The following is a 25,132-nucleotide window of genomic DNA, read 5'->3' as shown; positions in this document are numbered from 1 at the left end:
TTTGTGTTAACAACACTGATTGCAGAGGTCTTTTAATTGTCTTATATTACCTCGTGATACAGTCTTATCCCACGTTCTCTCATATACAGCGTGTACTTGATCACAATAGCATGACTAAAATTAAAATAATCCTATGACTTCAAAACAATACAAATCATCCCACATAAAGTTAGGCCCGCTATAGCTTCCGTTTTTTGAGCTACCACAAATTAATTGTTTTTATTGGAGAAATTAGCTTTAAATACTAAAAAAAAAAGTAAAAATAAGGCAAACAATTAAAGTGGAATTGTCAACACAGATTTGACAGGACATCTTACAAGTCTTTTAAATTTCATAATTTAGAACTTTTTTATTATTTTAACAAACAAATTCAATGTGCCATTAAATTGATTTTTTGTTGTTGTTATAATTTTTTTCAAAAATAATTGTAATATAATGTTTTTTCGAAAAGGTACACAGTTATAATATGAAAATGTTTTTTCTGACAGTAATGATTTTTCAAGTTATATCTTTCGATCTTGAAACACCCTGTAGAAAAATGTTGAACTGTACGTTATTTGATGTTCAATAAAGTTTTAACGATGAACCAAATAGCGAGTACTTATTTAAAGTACAATTTTCCTCTTGAATAGTCATGTTTTAATAAGTACTTTTTAGTTACGCATTTTGCAATCAAAAAGTTGCGCAACTTAATTTCTGAAAATAATTGAAACAGCGAACGAAAGTAATCCAAACGAAATTGTAACTCGAGTTCTTATGCTTTATCCTTTTTGTTTCTAAAAAAAAAAAGTTTTATTTTAAACAGTTTCTAAGACTGATTAAATATCAAGATAATAACTATAATTTGTATCAAATGAGTTTGGCAAGTGTGAAATCTTTTAAAATAAAAATAGTATTCAATATGATAAATTGTTTAATGAATTAAGAAATCGCTTACTTTCGAATAATGAGTGTGTGAACTATAACATGCTACTTAACCAATATTGTCACTTTTTATGTGTAAGTTATTACCAAGAATGAACGTAAACCGCACCGAAGCTAAAACATATGAAAAATCAATAAAAAAGTGGAAAATTGCACTTAGACCGTAATACATTTCTAATTCTATGTGAGAGTGAACCAATAGTCAACAGGTATTTGAAAATAATTTCACGGGTGGGAAACCTATTAAAATATACCTAACCTTTTCGGCCAACACTGATAACAACCGGTTCCCTTGCGACACCTTCAATTTAAACACTTAACCTATAATAAAATATTTGGGAGCTAATAATACTTTATTATTTATTTTATTACAAAAAACAAGGGGAAGGAAAGGAGAAAAGAGGATAGAGAAAAAGAAAAGTTAGGGGAGACATTAGAGGGAGTCGAAATGGAACGTGAGGGAAGGAGGAAAGTGTATAGGGGAGGATAATAAATGGCAGGAGAAGGGAGGAGGGTTGGAAAATGAACATGGACATGAACACATATTTAAAGTGACTGGATGGGTTTATCAGTAGTATGAACATTTCTTACATAAGTATAGGTACCATAAGAATTATTCATGATTCAATGTTTTTCCTTTAAGGAAAAACTATTTTTTTTTCTTTCTAATTTTATATGCTTGTTTATCTGCAGTGGAAGAACGGGCAAAACACTCTTGTGTGAATAGGAACCCACCAGCATGTCAGTCCAGTCGGAGAATATCCAGGACAAGTCGAAGGAGCAGCTCGATTGGCTGCCGGTCGTTGATGATAGGCAGACGATCGTCGGCTGGCTTACTAGCGTGGACTAATTGCCAAGATCCATCGAGGGTGAGTGCGGTAACGCTTTTCAAAAACATAGTACCTACATATTATTGCAGCATAACCGGAGATAACTGGATATCATTTTACAATATTAAAGTGTAAAAGATGACACGGACAAATTGCGGAAAATCGTATTTTGGACGTGACAGTCATTACGGGGTAACAGAACGGATACTGTTTAATCCTGCCACTTTCTCATTAGTAATACTACAACTACTAGCATAAGACCATTTACTCGGCTTCGTTATCCGGTAAACGGAATCGGACCCTTCTATGGATTTTTCGGTGTCATGAACGATGATAATATTTTTCACAAATCGCATGACACTAAACCGGTTATTATTTTCTAATGTCAACTGCTCAACGCTTCGAAAATTATAAAATTTGTAACAATAATTATTGACGGACTTCGTCTATGATATAGGACACTATTCGGGTTGATAGTTTAATATTGATTAAAACGACGTGGCGATGTACCCACACCCTTGGCTGGAACAACAGCTAATCATGCAATATATAAATTCAACAGTATTGATATTGTGGCTAGATTTTGTATGGCGCATTGCCAAATGCCTGTCGTTGCATACTTGAGTACGCGTTATTTGAATAACATAATTTTTAAAAACTGCACGGCTGTGGACACAAGTTTATTTTTTTTTTTAGAACTGTTACTATTTGTTTGTTTGTTTATATAAAGGGTGAAAACAATGATATTGTAATAGTTAATAACGAAAAGTATTTTTTTCTTCAAATGAAACAAACTAATAATTTATAGTAAAAAAAGTAAATATCTACGACAGTATAACTCGAGATTCCTTAAAATAAAAAATAAACTGATTTTTTCCCGGTATATACATACTTTAAAGAAATAACTATTTTTTTTTTTTTGTAATAAAAAGTCCTGTAGGATTCCATGTTGACGTGGTATCGTATAGCATACTCCGTTAAAGTACTACAACGATAATTAAAGTTTTCCGTTAAACAGGGATAGTCTAAATTCTTAAGAGATAGAATTAATTACATGTGTTAGATGTGTCAAGGCTTTGTTAGCTGTTGGGAGCCGACGCGCAATTTCTACTGTAATTGGATATTGTTCTAATCCAAGGCATTTTTAAAGAGAAGATGGCTTAATGTTGTATGTTGTGATAAAGCTCCGGGAATTAAATAAAATATGAGAGAGGCGAACAATAACCATTTCAAAGAGACCTTTTTTTTAAAAATATATCATCATGATCGTCTTCGTTGGGTTAAATTAACCGTAAGAGTTGAGAGTGACATTTAGTTCAGTTTTTACTCCGTGGGATTACTCGTATTTTGCTTAACGCCAGCGGCATGACTACCGTTTTGGTAATGGTGCTCGACCTTTTAGGTTAATTGCTAAATCGATGGCCACACAACCAATATTGTGGTCTAATTAAGACCACAACCGGCACAACCAATGAATGTATCAATGATTTCTTTACTAAATTTGCTAGGATACAAAATTAAAATAAATAAACAAACTTTGTTGTTCATTATATTTTATTGGCCCTGTAGAATCCTTCTACATTTTATTTAAAAAAAAATATTAAAATAACTAGAGCAAATTTGAAAGAAGAATTAAAAAAACGTTTAATTCACTAATTCGTACAAACATAATACGAGTTAAATTAGCTCAAAGAAAACTAAAACTTATTGAATCATTAAATTTAATTATATTTGAATTTAACCCCCTTTTCAATGAAATTGATCCTAATAGGTCAGTAGAATCGAAAAAAAACAATTTTTTCGTAAATTACCACTCTAATATGGTAATATGACTTGTATGCAAGATGAGACACCTAGAGTCAATCTGAAAATAGTCGAACATTTTTAATTAATAAACATTTTAGTAATCTTTCAATATTTCAAAAAAACCGTTTTATTTATAATGAGATTAAATGAGATGATTAAATTTCACAAAAAAAAAAAGCGATCATAGGAATGTATTATTTTGGATTTTTGTAACTCGTAATTGGTAGTTTAGTTTTATAAAACTTACAATTAGTAGTTAGATACAATTTTTTTTTTGAGTAACTTGTGTACCCTGGTCTAGGTGATTGCATTGAGCTATTTATGATAAACATCAAACGCGTACCATATAAGGATACGAACGATCCGGGAAACCGATTTGTGATCAAAATAATGGTCTAACATACGATTAAGCAACGGGCCAAGGTTACTATATTATACTTGCTCATTGGACGGTAGTCTGATGTGTTACCAAAGAGCTGTAGCAAATCGTTTTTGTGCTTTCTGTTCGCGGACATGTACTAGTAATAAACAGACGGTGAATAAACGGATGATTTTAGCGATGGTTTATCTTGTAGCCAAGTTCTATTACGCTGCTAATTAAATTGTGTTTGTAGTGAAAAGTTGCTGTCGTGTGATTTAATATTATAATTATTATAGCTTTTTTGAAAAATATTTGATTCATACCGCTAAGATGGATATTGAAGAGAAATGACGATTTGATGGTAGTCAAATCATATTTTTACATATTTTGGTAATTATGCGTCACAGCTGATTATGTTTTGGATGTCAGAATTATATACTTGTTCTTTTTAATTATTAGGTACTCAAACTTCTATATAAGTTTGTGTCTGGGTCTAATAAAAACGTTGCCTTCCCATGTACGAGTATGACAGTTAGTATTATGAAAAAAAAATGAATTATTTGTCATTTTCAGGAAGCGGTTATAAGAAGCTTTAAACTATTAGTTATTAAAGAAATATGTATATTATTTTTTAAATAATAACATTTATTTGTTGTTTTTTTTTATAATTTTTTAGAAGGCTGAAAAATTAAAGTTTTTTTTGTTATCCTTGTTATGTAAACCAGCTATATACCAGCGCAGTCGTCTTAAGTTTTATCATTGTAATTTAAATAAAACATTTCTATAAAAGTCTCTATAAAATAAACCATATACAAGTTGTTTTAATACAACTTTTGATCATTGTGTATGACAATTACATTATATTGAAATTATTTTGAGTATTATGATTGGTTAAGTTTTAGCGTGTCAATGTGGAAACTTGAAAATTATCATTAATTGCTTTTAAGGTCTTGCTGTTAAGAAATAACTTTCCCTCCCTCTCTACTCGATGATCGAGTATAAACTGAATATTTTTTTGATCACATACCTCATCAGTCTGTACACAAATAGGTCCGATGATCAGTTAGATGAGTTCACAAAACTGAAAAACTAATTTCATTACAAGTCCCCATAGAAACTGAAAAAGAGGATATAAATTACATTTTGTTTTAAAAATAAGTTTTACTCTGTCTAATTGAAAACATTCGATTCGTTGTTTTGGAAACGAAATACCACTTTTTAAAGTGGTATCGGGATATTTCGATTTTAAAATAATCGATGAATATATATTTCTGATGTCCTTGGAACAAAGTAGATTTGGCGTCTCTCGTGACCTCGCTTTTTTAAAACTCTAGTATAGAAATTTAAAACCATATTTATAACAAAAAAAATAGTGCTTTCTTTTTTGAAATTGTCAAATAATATATCATTGATCGTCTTTTATTCCAACTTTTTTTTTTCTTATTTATTTAAAGAAAACCCGTGTTTAGTTTGACACTTGTTAATACACTCATCTGATAAAACTTAATATCGACCAGCCAAAAATTTCAGTAAACTACTCTTAGTTTAAAAAATGAATATGTTATATACGTCACCATTTGAGTTTAAAACTTATTGTTAGTTAAATATATGGATAATTTAACCTAGTAAAATAACGTAAACCAAAATGTCTTCAAAAAGTAAAATACTAATTGCAATAATCTTTCTTCATTATAATTATAATTTTATCTTTATAATAATCAGAATATTATAAAGATGAAAACACATAACTCATTATGTTTTATAATATTATATTTAATAATAAAAAAGATGTATCAATAATATTAACCGATTTACAATAAGTTTTACTGTCGTAGCTAGTTTATAAAATATTAATAGTTTAAATATATTTTATTACCAAAATGTTATCAAAAGAAAATCTACAAAATCGCAATGATTTCAAGAAGAAATGATTGTCTTATCATCAATGAATTACCCTGTATAATTTGGTAAGTTTTATAATAATTTTAAGTATAAAATGATACTTTTGGATGTAAAAATTAGTGCTTATTGAGCACATAACTCAAAAAACAAATATTGACCTATTTACTGTGTAGAAACGTGGCCATTCCTTTATTAGGCCACTCAAGCCATGCAGTTTATTTTCATATTTTTAATCGTAATTAACCCATTTACTTATTATACTAATTATATTGTATAGGTTGTAAATAATCTGTTAAATAAAAAATAAAAAAAAATAATCTTTTGTCTCCATATTTATGAACATAAAACTCTTCTCTTTGCCTGCCGGGGTTTTACCGAGAAACCCACCGTCTAGAAGATAAAATAGCCTCGTCCATTTCATCGGTTCCCATCTTGTTTTGTCAGCGTTAATTTAGAAATCAGCTGTTATCTCGACCTGTCAAATCAAAATTCCGCTCGAACCAATTTTGCCGCAGACATAATATAATATACAGTGATACTAAACATGTACGAAATATTATTATTTTTCTATTGTACAAAACGACTGTAATTTTTGTTTTTATTTCGAATAAATTATCCACGATAAACGTCTTACTAGAACCCAAACGGTATCAATTAAAATGCAAAACCAATCATATTGTGATAAACATAATATTTTACTCAGTTTAACTATTACCCGACGCGATCTAATATTGTTGTTGATATACATGTTAATGGGTACTTAAAAGGGCGTCGCACCGGTGATTTTCAGTGGTAAAAACACGTTTACGCCAATTGAAAATAACTTGCTTAAGTTTGATATTAGAGTTAAAGCACCAATTATAAAATTAAATGAAAACAATATTCCGAAGGGCACCACGGTGCGTTTAAAACAAAAATTGATTTTTTGAAAAGTTAAAATAGTCGTTATTTCTAACGATGTATTGAGCGTTTTACTTGGAATAATGAAAAAAAACGCATCGTAGTGCCCTCTAGAATATTGTTTTTTTTATATTTTATAATGGGTGCTTTTACTCTAAAACCAAAATTAAGCGAGTTATTTTTAAACTGCTTAAACATTTAGAGATGAAAAAAAATTTTAAATCGCTTTCAAGGATGCTGTGGTAGTCTAAAAAATAAATTAACTACCAAAATAGAGTTCTAGTTATTGAACTAATAATTACACATCACAGTTTAACCTTTAAATTAAAATTTTGTAAAAAATTGCCTATACTTTACTCCTTAAAAATGAGCGGTGCAACGCCCTCTTAAGCTATTTATATGATGCAGATTATATAATTTTTAATACTATAATTTGCACTCGTTTGTATTAACATACTAAAAATGAATTACATTTTCTCACGCAGCATCTAAAAACGTCATGTATTAAAGTTTTTATTTGTTATTGGAATAATTTATTTCCATACTTGGAAAATAACCACCGCCCTAAGTCACGTCAAGAGTCTATATTTTGTGCTGTCTTTTGGTGTTTATTTTTCATCATCATGGTCACATAATATACTTGTGATTGACGTGTAATTTTGTAGATTTTTTTTTTTTGCTATACCCTGGAATTAAATATTTGCATTTTACTTTGTAATAACACTCAATATCTCCGATTATATACTTTTTAAACTGGGTCACTTGGGGCGATTGGGACCGATTGGGATACATGTAACTGAATATTTTTCTCAACTACAATAACCAATTATTTAAAATTCGATTCAACTTTGTAAAAAATTACTCAATAATTTCAATAATAGCTTTTTTAAACACACTTAAAATTTTAAAAAAAATGTGTCTACGTTTCGTTTAACAGCAAAGCTGATTTTTTAAACATTAAATACAAACAAATTAGGATATAAAAACAAACATTGTATTCTTTTAAAAATTAATTTTGGTTTGTACATTAAACAGTACCAAAGAACCAAAGAGAATACTATTTTTTGCAGTTTGAAGGGTTTGTATGGGGAAAATTATTGCAGCGTTTGGTATGATAAATAATTGTTGCAAAGGTTTTGTTTGTATTACGTAAGCCAAATGAGTTGACTAATTGCAAACGGTTTGTCCGGTTTTGGCCATAATCGATATCTCATCGCAGTGTACTCGTAATTTGTTGCGGCCTACCATATGGGTCCTAAATATTAAACTCACTCAAATTTTCAGTTAAAATGTAAGAGGTTTTTTGGTTCACCAGTGATGGCGGTTTGACATACATATCATAGCTATTGGATTGGACATTGACTGACATTCTATACAGTTTCTATAGTAGTTGAATGAGTTTTCCACAAAAAAGACAATTAATAGTATCCGAATAAAACAAAATGAGTTCTCAGTTTTGCGAATTTTTAATGGAAAAACTTTGTTTGTACGCACTTGCTGGCTGTTCCAATTGGTCGATCCGAGTACGTTCGTAGTACGAACTTTGTATTATTGAAATTGAATTAATAAAAGATGGCGTATAATATATAATGTAGCGTACAGGATTTCGTTCTCTCAAAATTGCCTTAAGGCTGAATGTCGTTCTTCGTTCTTATTTTCGACACTGCCGTTCCGAGAAACCCGTCTAACAATAACATAACATATTAAGGAGGGAAAAATCGGGTCTATTTATTATTATTATTGAATTGTCAAAAAAAAAGACTTTTTTTTTGCATAATTTGTCAATTTTAATAAAAACACGTTAAAACTTAGGAAACAAGTTATCAGAGCATGGCAATATTTATATGGATCCCTTATTAGGTTTTAGTATGTTTTTCAGGTTTTAAAATTTTTTTTTTGGCCGGGTAAAATTAAAAACTGATATAAAATTCGAAAACATATAGTTTGACCTGAGCTGAGAAGGCTTTAGTTCTACAATGATGTGTATTTTTTCTTTTTTGTCAGTACCCACTGTATTTTTATTATTACGTGACTTTGTCATTGTATGGAGTGTAACGATCTTCTTTGACGATATTTTTGAGTTGACACGAAAATCCGTTGATTCAAAATACCAATACTGATATGTTCTGCTAAAGTGATGACGACTGTGAAAATGACATGTCGGCCTTATCCGATATGATTACAATAAAAAACTGTCGACGTTGTAACGAAAACGATACTTTTAACACGGGAAAACTATAGGCATTCTTCCTTTTTTTTTTTAGTTTTCAATTGTCACAGCCCACAAGGGAATACCGAAAGTCGGTCGAATATAATTATCATTTGCTATATTATATTTGATCGATCTATAATATAAGACACCACATGCAGGCAACAATAATATAATACAATTATTTATTACCACTATATTTAGTTTAATTGATCATCCATTTCCTTTACTATAGAACTTTATTTTTTATCTCATATTAGCTCTCTTAGCTGTGTTAATTGTCTACATCACAAAATGGTCTAAAAACAAGTTTATTACAATAATAATAATTTTAGAAACATAAGTCGTAACGGTGATCGAACGTATTAGCGCTGTTCTATGAGAGATATATTATGTAATATGGCTTGCATTATAAATTCAAGATCACTTCTCATGAAAGATCTGGCCCCTCATATCTTCAATTTTAAGAATTCCAATCCAAGTCAAATATCTTACCTTAAGTACTTAAAATAAAAAATCTCAACAGCCAATAGTATATTTTAGTTAAATTTGTGAAACATATTGATAACATAATACCATAATTTAATAATTATGTTATAACTATTTTTAAATGTCCATAATTTATGCAGAGGTTATTTTTTAGTAAGTTTGATTAGGTCCATTTCTTGCATAATGACGATATATATATTTATATTTTTTAGTTTATTGGGTATAATATGAATGGTGCTATATTACTTGTATTATTAGTTTTAAACGTAGACTAGGCAGTATAATCAGCCGATTGCACTAGTGTAGCAAAATTGCATAATTGGAGCGCCGTTCAATCATTTGAAAAAATGTTCGGGTCGTAATGATTACATTGTGTGATTAAGGTCAAAATAATATATTGTGATCGGGTAAAAATATTTATTTATTTTTTAAATTAGTTATACCTTCCATATGCTGTTATGTTTGTGAGAGAAGTCTGCGACAGCAGTCTATTCACTTTGATATATTTTAAACTAAACACTAAAAAAACTATAATAGAGAGATCGTTAAAAAACCTACTCCGAGGAAGATATTAGACAAACGGATTTTAAGTTGAAATTATTAAGTTAAAAATGAAGTCGACTCTTTTGAACTATTATTATTATTTTTTTGTGGTTGGTTTATATTGCGCTTACAATTATTTTACACGTAGAGAATAATGTATTAACGAATGAATTAAGCGAGAGGCTTTGAAATAACGCCGGCAGAGATTTATGTTCCACGGTGAACACGTCAGCGTTATTAAACTCTGTGGGCTAAGAAATAATTCAATTTACAATCGACTTATCACGACACGCTTAACCCTTTCGTCGTTGTATACGTTTAATTGATTGTAAAACGAACCAACACTGTGCGAATAGCATTACATACGTCTTTGTTCTATGGAAATGGGTACAATGAAAAGTTAGTTCGAACAGAATAAATGGAGTTTCCAGGTTTTACTGGCGAAATGTCCGTTAAAAATGTGTCTGAAAAAAAAAATTGAAATACTCTGCTTGACAAGAAATGCCGACGTTTAAGAATTTAGACTTTAATGCAATAATATGTGTAATACGTTTTCCACAAAATAGAATTTTACTTCACTGAAAAAATGTTAATAACAATTTTTTTTAATTAAAATATTTTCTTATTTACAATCTATACAAAATATGTATAATCAGCAAGTCTGATGACAAAGACACAGTGACAATAATGTATGAATAGGAAGGCTCTCAGCAGTGCCACCTGACCAGAATAAATCAATTTTAAAATTTTTTTATATTATATTTAAATACACCTAAAATATTCATCCAGTTCAATGTTTAGGCACTGCAAAATAATTTTTAAAAAACTCACTTGTTCTTCGGAATTTGGAGGACTAGTTTTAATTTTTTCCGTCATTTTTACATGTATTTAAAGACCTACTTGATGAACAATAAGAGTCTGTCGGTTAAAGACTAAAAAGTAAACGTGCCATTCGGTAGAATAAACCTGAATCAATAAGTGCTTTTGCATAAAAAAATCAATCTAGAGCAAAATTGAAGCATTTTTTTAAAGAATACTGTGCAATAATAAATTTAAACTTGAAAGTGTAGGACTTCGCCTCTTTAACCGACCTTTTTTATTTTTAATAGGTTTATAACGATTTTTAATAAGTTTTTTTTCAATAGGGTCCTATCACTGGATAGCTTCCCTACTCATAATCTACAAGTCATTTATTACATTGTTAGTATATTTTCTTATTGTATATTTTGTATGTACAGATTGTAAATGTTATTTAAAATATAAAAAAATAAAAAATAAGTTTTTTTCTTCTATTTACGACTAAAAATCGCAAAACTTCTAGATCTTTTAGAATTGTAAAGATTTATGTCGATTAGACAAAATAAGGTGGAAAACCGTATGAGGGATGTAATATTGCACGGTTTTTTTTTTTAATGAATAGTTAAGAAAACAGTACAGTAGGCTTGTGGCATATTGAGAACGGAAAATTTCGGGTGTGAGAGGTCAAAGGTTTACAGAAATCTAACTGAAATTGATAAAATCAGTTTCAATGCGAATAGATGCGTAGATGGTAGAAATACAAATATCGATAAAAGCACTATACATAATGACAATAATGTGCTTAATAATAAATAATAATTATTTTGGCTTGTTGCAAAAAGGGTCAATATCATAACATTCATGAGTTTGAGCTTATTTGGCTAATGTCATTAAAATAAAAAATAAATTAGTCAAATCGAGGTTTATAAAAGAGTGTCACATAAGTAATTTCAACAAATATTTTAATAAAATATGTTGCCGTTGTTACCCATGTACAGTAATTAATAATATAATGAAAACTTTTTTTTTAGCTTTTTGTTGATTGTTGGGAATTTGTCCATTTTCTAAAAAAGTTTGATTACAGATTTCCAAGATACTTGTACATATTATGGTCCTATTATCCTATTTTAGATACCATTCGTTTAATTTTCAGACCTTAAGCCCTAAAACTACACCTAAAAATCAAAACAAAGGACAAGTTTTCACCCTATCTAGGGGAAAGGGTTCATAATACTATTTTTTTTGGTTTGCCAACTTATATTGATTATATTTTGTCTAAAGAATATTCCATGCATAGTTGGAACTAATTCGACTATATTTTAAAAAAATGATAAATTGCCGAAATTTTAAGTTAAATAATATTACATTTCTTAGGTGTTTTTCTCAGTTTTAAATGAGAAGGGATGATTTTTTAAAAATGACATACTTTTGCCTAATCAAGTACCATTCATAGGTACGATTTGTGATTTGTAGAGTTGTCAGCTGTACGACGAAATCGGTATAGGAGCTTAAAAGATATTGTGGGTCTAGACAAAAAAAAATACATCATTGTAAAAATGTTTTCATTTCATAACAAGTTGCTTTTCTTTAATATAATTGTAAATTTGCTGGCGTGTTTTTTCCCCCTTTTCATTTTAATTTATGCATCGTTTTAAGGGAACGGTGTATGCATTTTTAATAATTATTATAATCATATAACTACGTTGAAATAATGATTTGTGTTGGTATTGCACATGCGCTATGGAGTTAAATTCATCTTTTGCATAGACGGCGTGTGACATAAACACCTGCAGGATTATACTCAATGTCCGAATTAACTATTATCATAATAATAATATATAGTTTATGCACGTTTCGGTATGTCTATCGCATTGCATTCGCCGACGAATAATATATTAGTTTCGCCAAAAATCTATTCATATCAATTTCAAATATTTTCACGTCCCTTTATGTAGTACAAAATAATACTATGTTTGTACATCATGCAAAATATCTAATAGCTAGGCTTAAAATACATAATACTTTAGGCTTAAAACAGTCAATTACCCATTAATGATCGTACCCACTAGTTAGGCCTAACATTTAAGTATAAAATTATTATTGTTAAACTGTACATTATTTTTGAGCTTAACTCGCTAGAACGGTCATAAGTAATAATCATTTAGATTTCATGTTTTTTAAACTAATTTAAAAACCCGTTAAATTAAAAAACATTTGGTACTTTTTTTTTGTTAACTTATCCTTGATGTGAACAATAATTAGTGTTTATGAATTATTATTTGTATTGATTTAAGCACATTAAGCAAAATGTGTTTTTATAATTTTCCAGTTGCTGCTGCATGGTAATATTATTCTATAAACTCAGATTTCCAACCCGATCAACAAAAATGTATAGTATTTATTGATTGGGTTATGACATATTATGTTAAATACCGTAAAATTCATTTTTTATAACTGTTATAAATAAAAAGATATTTATGTTAACAATTTAACACAAAATATCAGTATGGCATGACTATGACAAAAATTCCATAGAGGAAGTAAATATTTACTTGTTAGTTTTAGATTTTAAACAATATTCACGATAACTTACTTTTTATGATTTGTTTATAGTTTGATTTTCATGTCCAGTGTGCACTAATTGTAAGTTGGTAGCAACATCATTATAGATTTATTCTAGATTTGCCAAAGTAATTAAAATATTTCCAAACGAAATTAGCAAAACATAATGAGTTTCGCATGAGTAAGCTAACATAACACGATTATCAGTATATAATACATGTTTTAAGGAAATATTGGGTATAAAATGATGATCTCCATCTAAACGCCATATATAAATTTAACATTTCAATTGTGTTTGCCGTATCGATTCCTCATACAATTGAATTTACTTCTTAGAGTTTCTGGGTCAAACGACTCTTTGCATGATAATGTATGTTTATTGCATTTTGCATCTATTGTTTGATAAAGAATATATTATATTTGAGCTGCTGCTGTGTGGTTATATTTTAAAAGTAGAAATGTTTTTTTGTTCAAAATATAATAAAAATGTTTCTTCGTAAAAAGAAAATATAAACAGCTGTATAAAATACTTATTCAACGATACGCGTTGTGATTGTGGTTGGAAATTGTTATTACATTCACAGCTATGATCAGTTTTAACTTGTGATGTAACTAGTCACTTTTTTCTGCTAAAATGTTTTAAAATACAGCTTTAACTGTTTGTTTTTACACAAAACAAATGTTGCCCAACGCTATAAACATTTTCCTATATTATTGTCAATAAATTATGATAATGTTTTTCATCAACTCATGTTGTACACTAATTACATTAGGTATACAGCGAAATAATGTTATCACGGTATTTTTAAAAACAAAAATGGTATTCCAATTGTTTTTGATATTTAAAAAATATTCTTTGGGTCTATTCTTTGGATTAATTTTTTCCAAAAATGTATTTACAACATTTCGTTTAAGTATCATGTTATATTTCAAAGCATGTTACAATACTTTAATAACAATGAGTTTTGTGTATTATGTTAAAAACAATCATTTAGGATAAGACACTCATTTTCTCTTAAAATAATTGCAATTTTGTAGTTTTCCACTTTGGAGACAATTGTCTGATTTATTTGTTTCTATAGCCTTATCAACTTTTAAAACTTAATTTCTAACGTCTCTATTTCATCAACTTTTTAGATTAAGAATAATTTGCTGAAAATTTGTATTCGTCGGTAATCAGTTTTGGAAAATTACTTTTATTAAAGTTACTAATTTAGGACAGGAGAATGGTGGAGAGTAATATAATTTTTCCATACGCTCATTAATCTACCGCACTCTATTCCCCGTCCTAAATGTTAAACTTAAGTAACTTTTAAAGTGATTATCAAAAATTGGTAATCGTCTAGTCAAATTTTTAAGCAAATCAGTCGTAATTTAAAAATTGAATTAAATATTTACGTTACCATTCAAGTTTTAAAGGATGATAGAGCTCTGAAAAGTACTAAAAAAAGTAAGTATTTAATAATTTTATAATATTATTAAATAAAATATCTAAACCAAAATGTTTTCGAATAGTAATCAGTTTAAGAAAAACAGAGTGTCTTATCCTTCATGAATCTCCTTGTAGTTCAATGAACAATTTAGTGCGAAATAATATCTCTCCTTATTCGTTTAAAAGCGTATAATATAGTATGTTATCGTGTTCCGAAATCGCCTCATGCGTGTTATCGTTATTAATTTTTTTATTCGATCTGCTATTATTCTAGATTAGAAGTTTTCTCATAAGTGTAAAAAAACAATAATGGGAAATCGTTTTTAACGTCGTTGACAGAGCAGTTTAGGGCAGCTCTTAGTCGCTGTGATTTAAGGCCGGACACTAGAGAATAAATTATATCGGCAGCGGAAACTTTCTTCTCCATGTTCGCTCGCTCGGTAGAGCCAAGGCTGGGAAAAAGATCCATGACCCACGAGTAAACGTTTTAAACCGAGTCAAATATATATGTACATAAATACAGTATATACAGGGTGATTCACATTAAGGATAAGGCGCTCATAATTTCGGAGTTTTGAAAACATTTGTGTTATTTTACAATATGATACAAAAAATAAATATTTACATTTTTTAGTATCTTCTATAGTTCTAGTAACTTTTACAACTTAAATGGTGACATTTTATAAATTACAATAATTGTCGCTCAATGACAAAGATTAACTATATTTTGTTGTGTCATGATAAGATTAGTTTTTGAAATATCCGATTGTAAATTTGTGTGTAATAGGCAAATTAAATCGACAAATATATATTTGTCATAACACTTACATACTTTACCTATTCTCAGATTGTAAAATACAATTTGGAGTTCACCAACAACTGTGTAGCTCATGATATATAAAAAATGGGTTTTTAACACAAGGTTAATATTTTTAGGCTGGTTACATAACCGAAATTAGCTTTACGTTTTGATGACACGAAATAAAGTCATTCAATGATCTAGTCTAATGTTTTGAGCGCGATCGGTCTGCGGTTTATTCCCCGGCCGTAAATTCTTACAAACCTAAACTCTGCAGTCTTTTATTAATTTACTATTATTTATTTTAATATGTTATTTACTATTTAATTATTTTACATTTTTATTCTCGAATTATGAAATAAAATTATCTCTTATCAGTACTATCATATAAAATCACCAGAAACACGTCTATGGTTCATGTTTTTCCGTGTAGCGGAGAACATTTTATTATTTTTTGTCAAATTCAAAGGTTAGACACTAACACGCTAGTTAAGTAACTATATTTGAACGTTTTCATTTAAATCGTTATTTTATATTTTAAATAATAAATTAAATCAAATAATGCTTTTTAGGTTAATATGTATTATTATTATTGTAAAATCTTTATTGATTGCAACGTGAAATAGTCCGTAACACTATATTTTTTCAAATCAACTTAAGTTAGTTCGTTATTTTATAATACTTACTTTTAATTTATTTTATAAATTAACTTGAGTCAGCTCGTTAACTTATAGCATTATTTTTTAATTTACCCCAAACCGATTTTTCTTCTTTAATAGTTTGAATTAATTAAATGTCAAAAACTCGAAATAATATACATTTTCTTTAAACAAACTATTTTTTATCGACCGAACGTCGTTTTTAGTAGATGCTTTTCTCGCGCAAAACGGTAGTTTTGAATTATGCAAATACACGTCAACTGTAGTTTTTAGTTTTTTTTTCTTAGCTACAAAAACAAAAAAGCTTATTCAAAATAATAATTACTGTATACTCTGGGCTTATGCTGTACGAGAACACAGCTGTAGTCGGTAAACAAACTAATTTAAAAATCTTAATTAACTCAGGAAAAACTACAATGCTGTAGCTAATCCTTTTGGGATGTCCTGTTTGTGTGTATATTTTTGTATGTATTTAGTTTTATATATGTAAAAACGTGTACATGTACGCGTGTGCTTTGATTTTATGTCATGAGAGAAATTCCCTGTGCGAAATAGTTTTTTTTTTTACTGAAAGTTTGTAAAAAAAAAAAAACTTATCTAAACCCATTCTGTTGCCAAGAACACTCCTTAGCGATGCTGTTTAGGGACATTGGCTCGTCGCCCTTCTCGTTTTCTATTTATACGCAGGACGTCATGAATTTTTAAACGTGTCAAATAAAACCTTTGCGCTTACTACGAACAGGAAAAAGTGATGGCTTTTGATAAAAATGTCAACTAAAAAAAAAATAAAGAAAGTAAGGGTCCTACGTACAATATTGTGATGCACGCTTCTTCTCCAAACATAATATTATAACATGCATATTACATTCATCTGACGTGTTATTATTTGGTATCGACGCGGTTCTGGTATAGAACAGAAATCGTGCCCCAAAGGTACTTGGTAAGGTCAACGGCTTAAAAAATTCATCTCCCCTCCCCTCCAAAGTTAAAAAAAACACCGTGTCCACATGTTCCATTTGAAATACGTTAAAACTTTTTTAAACAACACAATTACTGACAAACCTGTGTGTTTGTGTGTTACTCTTTAGATGTAGTACTGCCGATGCACAGTGAAACCCCGAGTAAATATCATTAACCTATATTCCCCCCGAATGGATGAAACTTTTTCTTGATTTTACTTTTTCGAGTGTAGTTTTGAGACTTTAGGTCTAAAAATCAGACGGCACGTGGATCTATGGTGGGGCTATATAACATTTAACATTTTCTGAAAAATGTGTAGTCAAACTTTTTATTAACTAAGGAATTATACATAAAGTAATAATTATATTGTCAGTTTCATTCACTCCGGAACCCAATATACTTCATCTTCACTATACCCTAACCCCACTGTGTCTTTTTTTAATGTACGAGTATTGGTTGAAAGCTGGCGGTTTTCTTGATGTTTTATAAAAGCAATTTTTAAGAAAAAAATTGTTTTTATAAATTTCTACCCTGGGAATATATTTTTAGATTAATTTTTATAACCACAAGTTATTATTATTATTTTGTATAATTTATTATACGAAATTTGTGACTGTGCAGTTTTTGTCATCAAAATCTGTTTCCAACATAACCCAGTAAAGTAACCAATGAGGCGTTTGTCCTTGCAGCATTGAAACTGGACTATTCTAAGTAGTTAACATTTTGTCAGTCAATCAGTCTTAACCGTCCAAAAAAACAGGGCGCTTTTAATTCCTTTAATGTATGTTTTACTTCAGCGGATCTGTGCAAAAAAGAAACATTCCCTTGAGTATGTTTTTTTTTTCATTTAATTTTTATTCTCCAAAAACTATTAAATACGGATTCCGGTAAAAGCCTTTGTTATTATGGCCGTCCTTCATTTCTCTTTCATCGTCATTAACACAAAACTCGTATAACGACCAATTCGCTTGTTTGTATATCATTATAATGCCATGTCCTTTTTACAGTTATTCTATTTCTCTGTCGTTTGTTCTACGTCTTTTTCCCTTTGGCTTAATCTTGTGCTGACACTTTGTTTTTGTATTTTTCTTTAGCTACACGTCATTGCATTATTAATTGGTTTCGGGTTAGGTCAACGACGTAAACATGACAATACGCCATACCTGTAATACCTTCTATAAAAAAATAAAAAATAAATTTTTCAACAATAACGTTCAACTCGATGTTCAAAATCCCGGTATAATAATCATTTTACAAAACTTATGCATACAAAACCTACACTTAATATTATAAAGTAAACAAAAAGAAAACTGGCAAATGTGTGTAAATAAAATATTAAATATGGAAACATTAAATCATAAAAGTTAAGTAATTAGAAGTTTTAATATTAATTATCAACAACTGCACTATTTGAAATAAGATAATATTTTTAAAATGTCTTACAATAAAAAAAAGCAATACATCTCATATTAAATTTTATTTTGAAAATATATTTAATTTATTTAAATTAAAACGATTTTCAATATTTTTCAACGAATATTGTCAAGTGGTCGACATGTTTGTAAATACTTAATAGTCCGTCTTAACATAAATGTCCAGAAATAATTTTAAAAACAAGAAAAAAATTAATAAATACACAGTAAAAAATAAATATGAGATATTGCAAAAATATTAATTTATGAATATTAATTTCTTGGAAATGTTTTAATTATGTAACATTTTAGTAAATACTAAATGTTCATAAAAGGGTATGGTTTAAGAATTGTCTTGTTATCATTTTATAATCATTTTAAAAAGTTCCATGTTTTTCAATCGCTATATTTTTAAAGTTGGAATACCCCTTTTGCGTTATTTCTTGGATATTTTGAATTTATTGTTTTTATAAGTTATATTTTCAATGATAATAATTTCTATTAGATTATTAATAAATTATATTTTGGATGTGATTAGTTTCAATTTAATTGATTACCACCCTGGCATTATTTATTTTGTTTCGAACTAAGTTATTATGATGCCTCGGTTCTATTAGTGTTTGATTTGACGACAGGGTGGTTCGGAATAGAAACCGGTGACGTGTGTTTTAATTAGAGGGTTAGTATTTGGAGTTAAGTTTTAAGTGGAATCTAATGTAACGTATTTTTGCAAGTTCATCGACAGTATTGATTTTGGAAGTCTTTGTGTAAATCGGCGTTTGTCACATACAAAGGGGCGCCAGTAAGAGTCTGGAATGAGACATTTTGGAATGCCTGCATTGGTAGTACAATAATGGCGGGCATAGTTCTGGTTGCTGTATGGCTAGATTAATTATTACTCATTGTACACGACCATTTTGGTTTTTAATAGAAATTTATTATAATACAAGTGTAAAATACAATTCGGAACGGTTCACGGTAAAAAGTAGCACATATGTTATTTAAAAAAACATTCTATATATTTATATATGCTGGCGAATACTACTAATATAGGTACATGTGTATTAAAAACGGCTTGTTTATAACGTAACTGTTATTACATTTGTATCACCGCACCATTTCAGTGTAAAACAACATATTTCTCCAAACCGTTTTTGTTAATTTTTCCTGTTTCGAAGGATTTCTTACAGCTAATACAATATGAATAAACAGTATTCTAAGGTTTTTGTATTGATTGGAACAATGCGCCAGTCAGCACTACATGAAGACGGCTGGAATTTGACGATGGATAGCCATATGCACTGCAGTGTAGATATGATTTCCTACCCGGGTTTTTGCATGGTGTTGCCCGAAGTCAAAAGCCTTGACAGAACTTCACTTATTGAATATGAAAAACCGGATTGGTCGTACCTGCAGGTCAACACACAAGTAATAAACTTCTCTTTGAAATGTACATATTATTTTGTTTTTAACAGTTATATACCTACCCCACCGACCAGAACTTGTAAGTGTAAAATTAATTTTTGAAATTTAACTCTATTCTGTTGGAACGACCTTTCTGACTGGCATCCGAGAACTAGGCAAAGGCCTATTCGCAAAGGTGCGTTACCCAGCTGTGATCAGTGCAGTAGCTATTGTGCTGCTGTTTGCTAGTATTGTAATTCTGGTTCTCTTGCTCACGGCTATTGGACCTTTGCTGTTTCTATTGACTTATTTTGCACTGTTCCTGAAACTACTGACTATCATGGTATTTCTGCCGCTGTTTCTCGTATGGATAATCGTCAGTGTCATTGTAATTTATATCGTTATTCATTTAAAACGTTCACATATCATAAAATGTTATCATACATTAACAATTTTCGCATAACTTATATTATTATTGTATAAACTAATTGTGTTTACTCCAAGCAGCTGTACACCACAGCCATGGTACCTGTCTTATGCAACTTGGAACACAAACTATATAAAATTATAAAATAAAATGATTTTGTATGTCATAAGTTTACCGGTTTGTTTTTTTATGCAAATATATTTTTTAGCAATATCGTATGTTATCGTCCCATCGCTGCAATGTATTTTCGGGGAGGTCACAGATTCCGAGGGGGGTGCGCCGGCCACGGTCTCGAGCCATCGCAATACGTCTTAAAGGAATGTCGTTATAATATGCTGTATTTAGTAATCAGAATTCATACCTAGTTTTGGACAAATATTTTGCAAGCTAAGTACTAATTAAGTATAGTGTGAGTCTAGCTATGTATGAAAGTCTAACATAATGGTTATCACGCATAAACATTATGGACTTATAATGTCAACCATTATAAATGTATGTAAACAAAAAAATCGTAGTTATTTCATAACAAGTATGCTAAAATTTTTAAAATGTTTTTAGTCATAACACCAAGGTTAGGTTAGGTCAACACACAATTTGGAAGAGGTTAAAATCTCGAAAAGAAACTTTTTTAATCTTCGCTTTTTAATTTTTAACATCCGGTAGCTTTTTCAAGTGGTTTACCCGAGTGTTTTAAAAATTAAAGGTCTAAAAATATTACCTTGATAAATACTTTTTTGTTATTCACGAAATCGGATCGCATTTGAGAAAAATATAACTCATATGAAAATATAAATAACAGTTTAAAAATATGCTTTGTCAACTGAGTTTCAATAAAACTATAAAAATAGACTTTTGTTTATACATAAAATCTCTTCTTTTCACCCCTCCTCCCCTTCCAAAGTATCAACAAGATAAAATTCTGTATTCTATAAAGATAGTATTCAAAGAAATTGGTCCAGCGGATAAAAGTTATCGTGCGTTCAAATGCAAAAAAAACTCACTTCTTTGTAAAATCAAAGCTTTCCAGCTACGCAATGAAGCTAAAAATAAAAATATACAACATTTCATTTTTATCTTTTGATTGTTTTTACAATGGTATTGTTTAAACAATTTTTATTATATTTTTTTTTTGAGTCTGAGCTCTGGCAACTAATAGTGTGTATAATAAAGTATAACCAACTTCTGGATTTTATCCTTCATATATATAAATATATACAAGCTAGCTTTATAGCTTAGAAATTGTTCACGGTCGAAGATACTTAACAAGGTTACAAGTTAAGAATAGTTTATCCATTTGATATCACAATCGAATTTTATACAACTTTTAAATTCATTATGTTATACAACTTATGGGATATAGTCAAAGTCCATCCGGTAGAGTAAATGCGGTTATCCTGTCACGCTCTATAAATGGTCATTGGCTCTTATGTAACTCGTTATGATTATTATTTGTTGTTTAAAGTTTTGACATAATATTTTTTTCCTTCCTCGCAATATTACAGATTGAGCCAGCAAAATTCTCTCTCTCTTCGCATTTCACTAGCTAACCCACTTGTTTTTATTTTTTATTATTTTTCTCTCGCTCTCGAAATGCCTCTAATCTGTTATTTCGGTTTTACTGTTGCATTTTGTTAACAAGCCCAAACCATTATAACCTCTCAATTTTTTTCTGCTTCTGCTACAACTCTTGAACCCCACTAAGTATTTTATATTATACGCAACTTTAATTCGAACATAGTAACTGTCAACACACGTCCAACTCGACAATCCTATCAGACACTTAAGTTTTTAATTTTATCCGTTGCTCGACGCTGGACATTATTATTTTTTATTTGGATAAGTTAGGCCTGTTATTTTGTTTTACTATTAGCTTCCTCATCACTATAGCAAGTGATTTTTCGACTTAGTCTGGCGATAGAGACCATATGGAGGAGGGGGGGGGGCTTTCGAGCTACTAATCTGTACTTAACATTTTTATAACTTACCAGATAAAAATATAATGTTGGATAAACAGCTAAATGTTAAATCTCGTAAAAATCTAGTTAAATATACCGAACGAATAAGTTTTTTTGTAAATTCTTCAGAAGGTGATCAACATAAGTACAGTGAATTGTGATTACGTTGAGATTTATTCATTCCTTTCCGAATCTGTATAAATATTTTACTTGTAAAATATTACATTTATGTTAATTTATTTCACTAATTTCAAAGCCCAATAATGTGAAGTAAGAAACAAGGTTTTAGTAGTTAAAAAAATAAACTATGTGATTTCAACCACTGTGTGACGACGTGACGAAACGCCGTATTTTTGTTGTTAAAGTTTTATTTGTATTCTCGTATAAACACTTTTTGTTTTGCTAAAGTAAATCTTTGTGATTTTTGTTCACAGCCTGAACACATTTTTTTTTCGTGATTCCTGACTGAATATGAAGTTGTGACAAAAAAACATTTGTTTTCTTCAGTAAAGTGTGTACAACTTATATTTTTCTAACCAGAAACGCAGTTCTCGCTTACTGGCAATACTTTTTTTTACATAACAATGGCTTACTTTGCTATAACAGTTTCAGTTATAATAAATATAAATAAAATCAAAAGATATTTCAGTGTATCCGTTTTGCATTCCAAGCGGTAGACCCGCTACTTTTATATAAGTATATAATCAAATAATATGTCAAGAATGTTTTGAGTAGGTTTTTTAGTTTTTAGTACCAACACAGATACTACTGTTTTGTCAAGGAAAAATGTTCATAGTATGATCATATGTTTATTTTATACGTCTATACTCTATATTAAATATTATTAGTAAGTATATTAGAGATAAAAATTATTCATACGCTTTACCCCCCACGGCACTAAGTTTGCTCAATATACTCGTTAACTCCTACTAAATAATTACAATGTAAAACAGACTAGTGTTGCATGTATCTTAAAATCCATAATACTTGGCTGAAGTAACAATAATATTGTTGCAGTCTAGAGTTTAGAACTTCAGGTTAAGTAATGTATGATTTACAACTAAATAACCGAAAAAGATAAGTAGATAAAGCTAATTTTGTTTAAACAATTTATTTTTAATATATTCAAAATCTTTTTTAAACATGTGTTAAATATTTTTATTTTTTTTAAATGATTATATTGCTTTATGAAACTAATAATAACTATTATACAACATTAAGTACAACACAACGAAGTAAACTGCACCATTATTGTCGTACTGGAGTTAAGCGAGTTTAGTTTGAATCAGTTAAGGTTCGGGTAATATTTGACGGTACATATTACAGTTAAGTTTAAAATAATTAATACCTCGTCTGAGGATTATGTTTGGCTTTAAATATTAGCGTCCGTGACGCAAACAATAGACGGTGAAAATGACAGAATAGATAAAGGTATTACTACGTACTACCAGCATGAACTTTAAGTTTAGTATAATAATAGCTGCAACAAACATTTAAGTAGAAATTATATCCTTTATCTTCTATATAACACCTATTCATAAAGTGTAATTTTATAAAATGTTATTTAACATTTTTTTTTAAATATCTAAAACGCATTTATTTTGTACGTTTAAAATAAAATTGATCCGTAAATTAAAAATTAAAAAATAATTTTATTCAAACACAAAATATTCCCAAGCTAAACAATGAATTAAAATTTAACGTTGTCGCGTTTCCGCGGCTGTGGTGATTTTTGATTAAGCGCCAAGAACTCAGTGTTGCAACAAATATACCAGAATATAGGGTGGTGTTTTGCATTCCCAACTGTCTACAAAATAATTATTATGTTCTAAAATAGTAATTTGAATAATCCCATATAGTAGCTAATATACATTTCTGACATTTTTTTTAACGATATCTACTATTATTGTCTAAATGTTTTTAGGTCATGTTTTGTCAAGAAATCAAATATTGTAACAACAAAAATATTTTTAAAAAAATATAGCGCCTAACTTTCACCTAAAATTATATTACAATGTTAGTTAAATATTTAAAATTTAAGTATGGTAAAATAATATAATGTCAATATTATACTACATTTGTTATAAATATAGTATAAAAATTAAAATTACAGATGAGAACCTTATTAATCTTATTAATTTGAATAATATGTTGAATCTTATAAATTTGTGTTTAAACTAAAAAATAAAAACTTGAATGTTCAGTGTAAGCTTAAATTGTCATGTAATAAAATAGGATTCTTGGCCGATAGTTAATCGATATATCCTTAGGTATTTCCAGTGATTCCCTATTGAGTAATCCTTAAAAAGTTTGTTAATGATTACATGTTTACCTATTCTTCATCCCTAGAGTTCTCTATATGATGTGTTCCAGGAGAGGAAATTCGGAGACAGTTAGGAGTAAAATTTAAATTGCTTGCGAGTAATTTGTGCTGTAGGAGTTTCTTGTCGACCGCATTTCCTTTTTTCCTTTTAATATAATACATTTCAGAAAACCATTTTCTTTAATAACATAAACAGTTTATGTGTTATTCAAACAGTTGGGTAATATAAAATACAAAATGTTATTGTTGTGCCTAGACCTTGCTTAAAAATATGTATACAAGCCTAGTTTGTTGTAACCCGTTTTTACTTAATTTCATTAGAACACATCTAAATACGTTTTATACAATGAGAATTATATACTAATATTCATGTTGATCCATAATTTGAATAAACTGTAATGGTTAAACATTGTAGGTGTAAAATGTAATATATCACT

The 25,132-nt window shown here is 29.2% G+C and overlaps 1 protein-coding gene across 1 annotated transcript in view; it reads left to right on the top strand.

Annotated features, from left to right (window-relative positions):
- LOC126846644 (uncharacterized) overlaps positions 1 to 25,132 on the top strand; it is a 98,242-nt gene that overhangs the window by 9,394 nt on the left and 63,716 nt on the right. The window contains exon 2 of the mRNA XM_050586338.1: positions 1,618 to 1,793. Coding sequence (XP_050442295.1) covers positions 1,618 to 1,793 — 176 coding nt within the window. The remainder of the gene's footprint in view (positions 1 to 1,617; positions 1,794 to 25,132) is intronic.

Source organism: Adelges cooleyi, unplaced genomic scaffold (genome assembly GCF_023614345.1).
Source record: "Adelges cooleyi isolate 19-005CV unplaced genomic scaffold, UGA_ACOO_1.1 ACOO_flye_CR_arks_rails_tigmint_CR_PRNA_9, whole genome shotgun sequence".
Lineage (NCBI taxonomy): Eukaryota > Metazoa > Arthropoda > Insecta > Hemiptera > Adelgidae > Adelges > Adelges cooleyi.
Note: the sequence above shows the minus strand (reverse complement) of the source record. Positions and strands in the feature narration are given on the sequence as shown.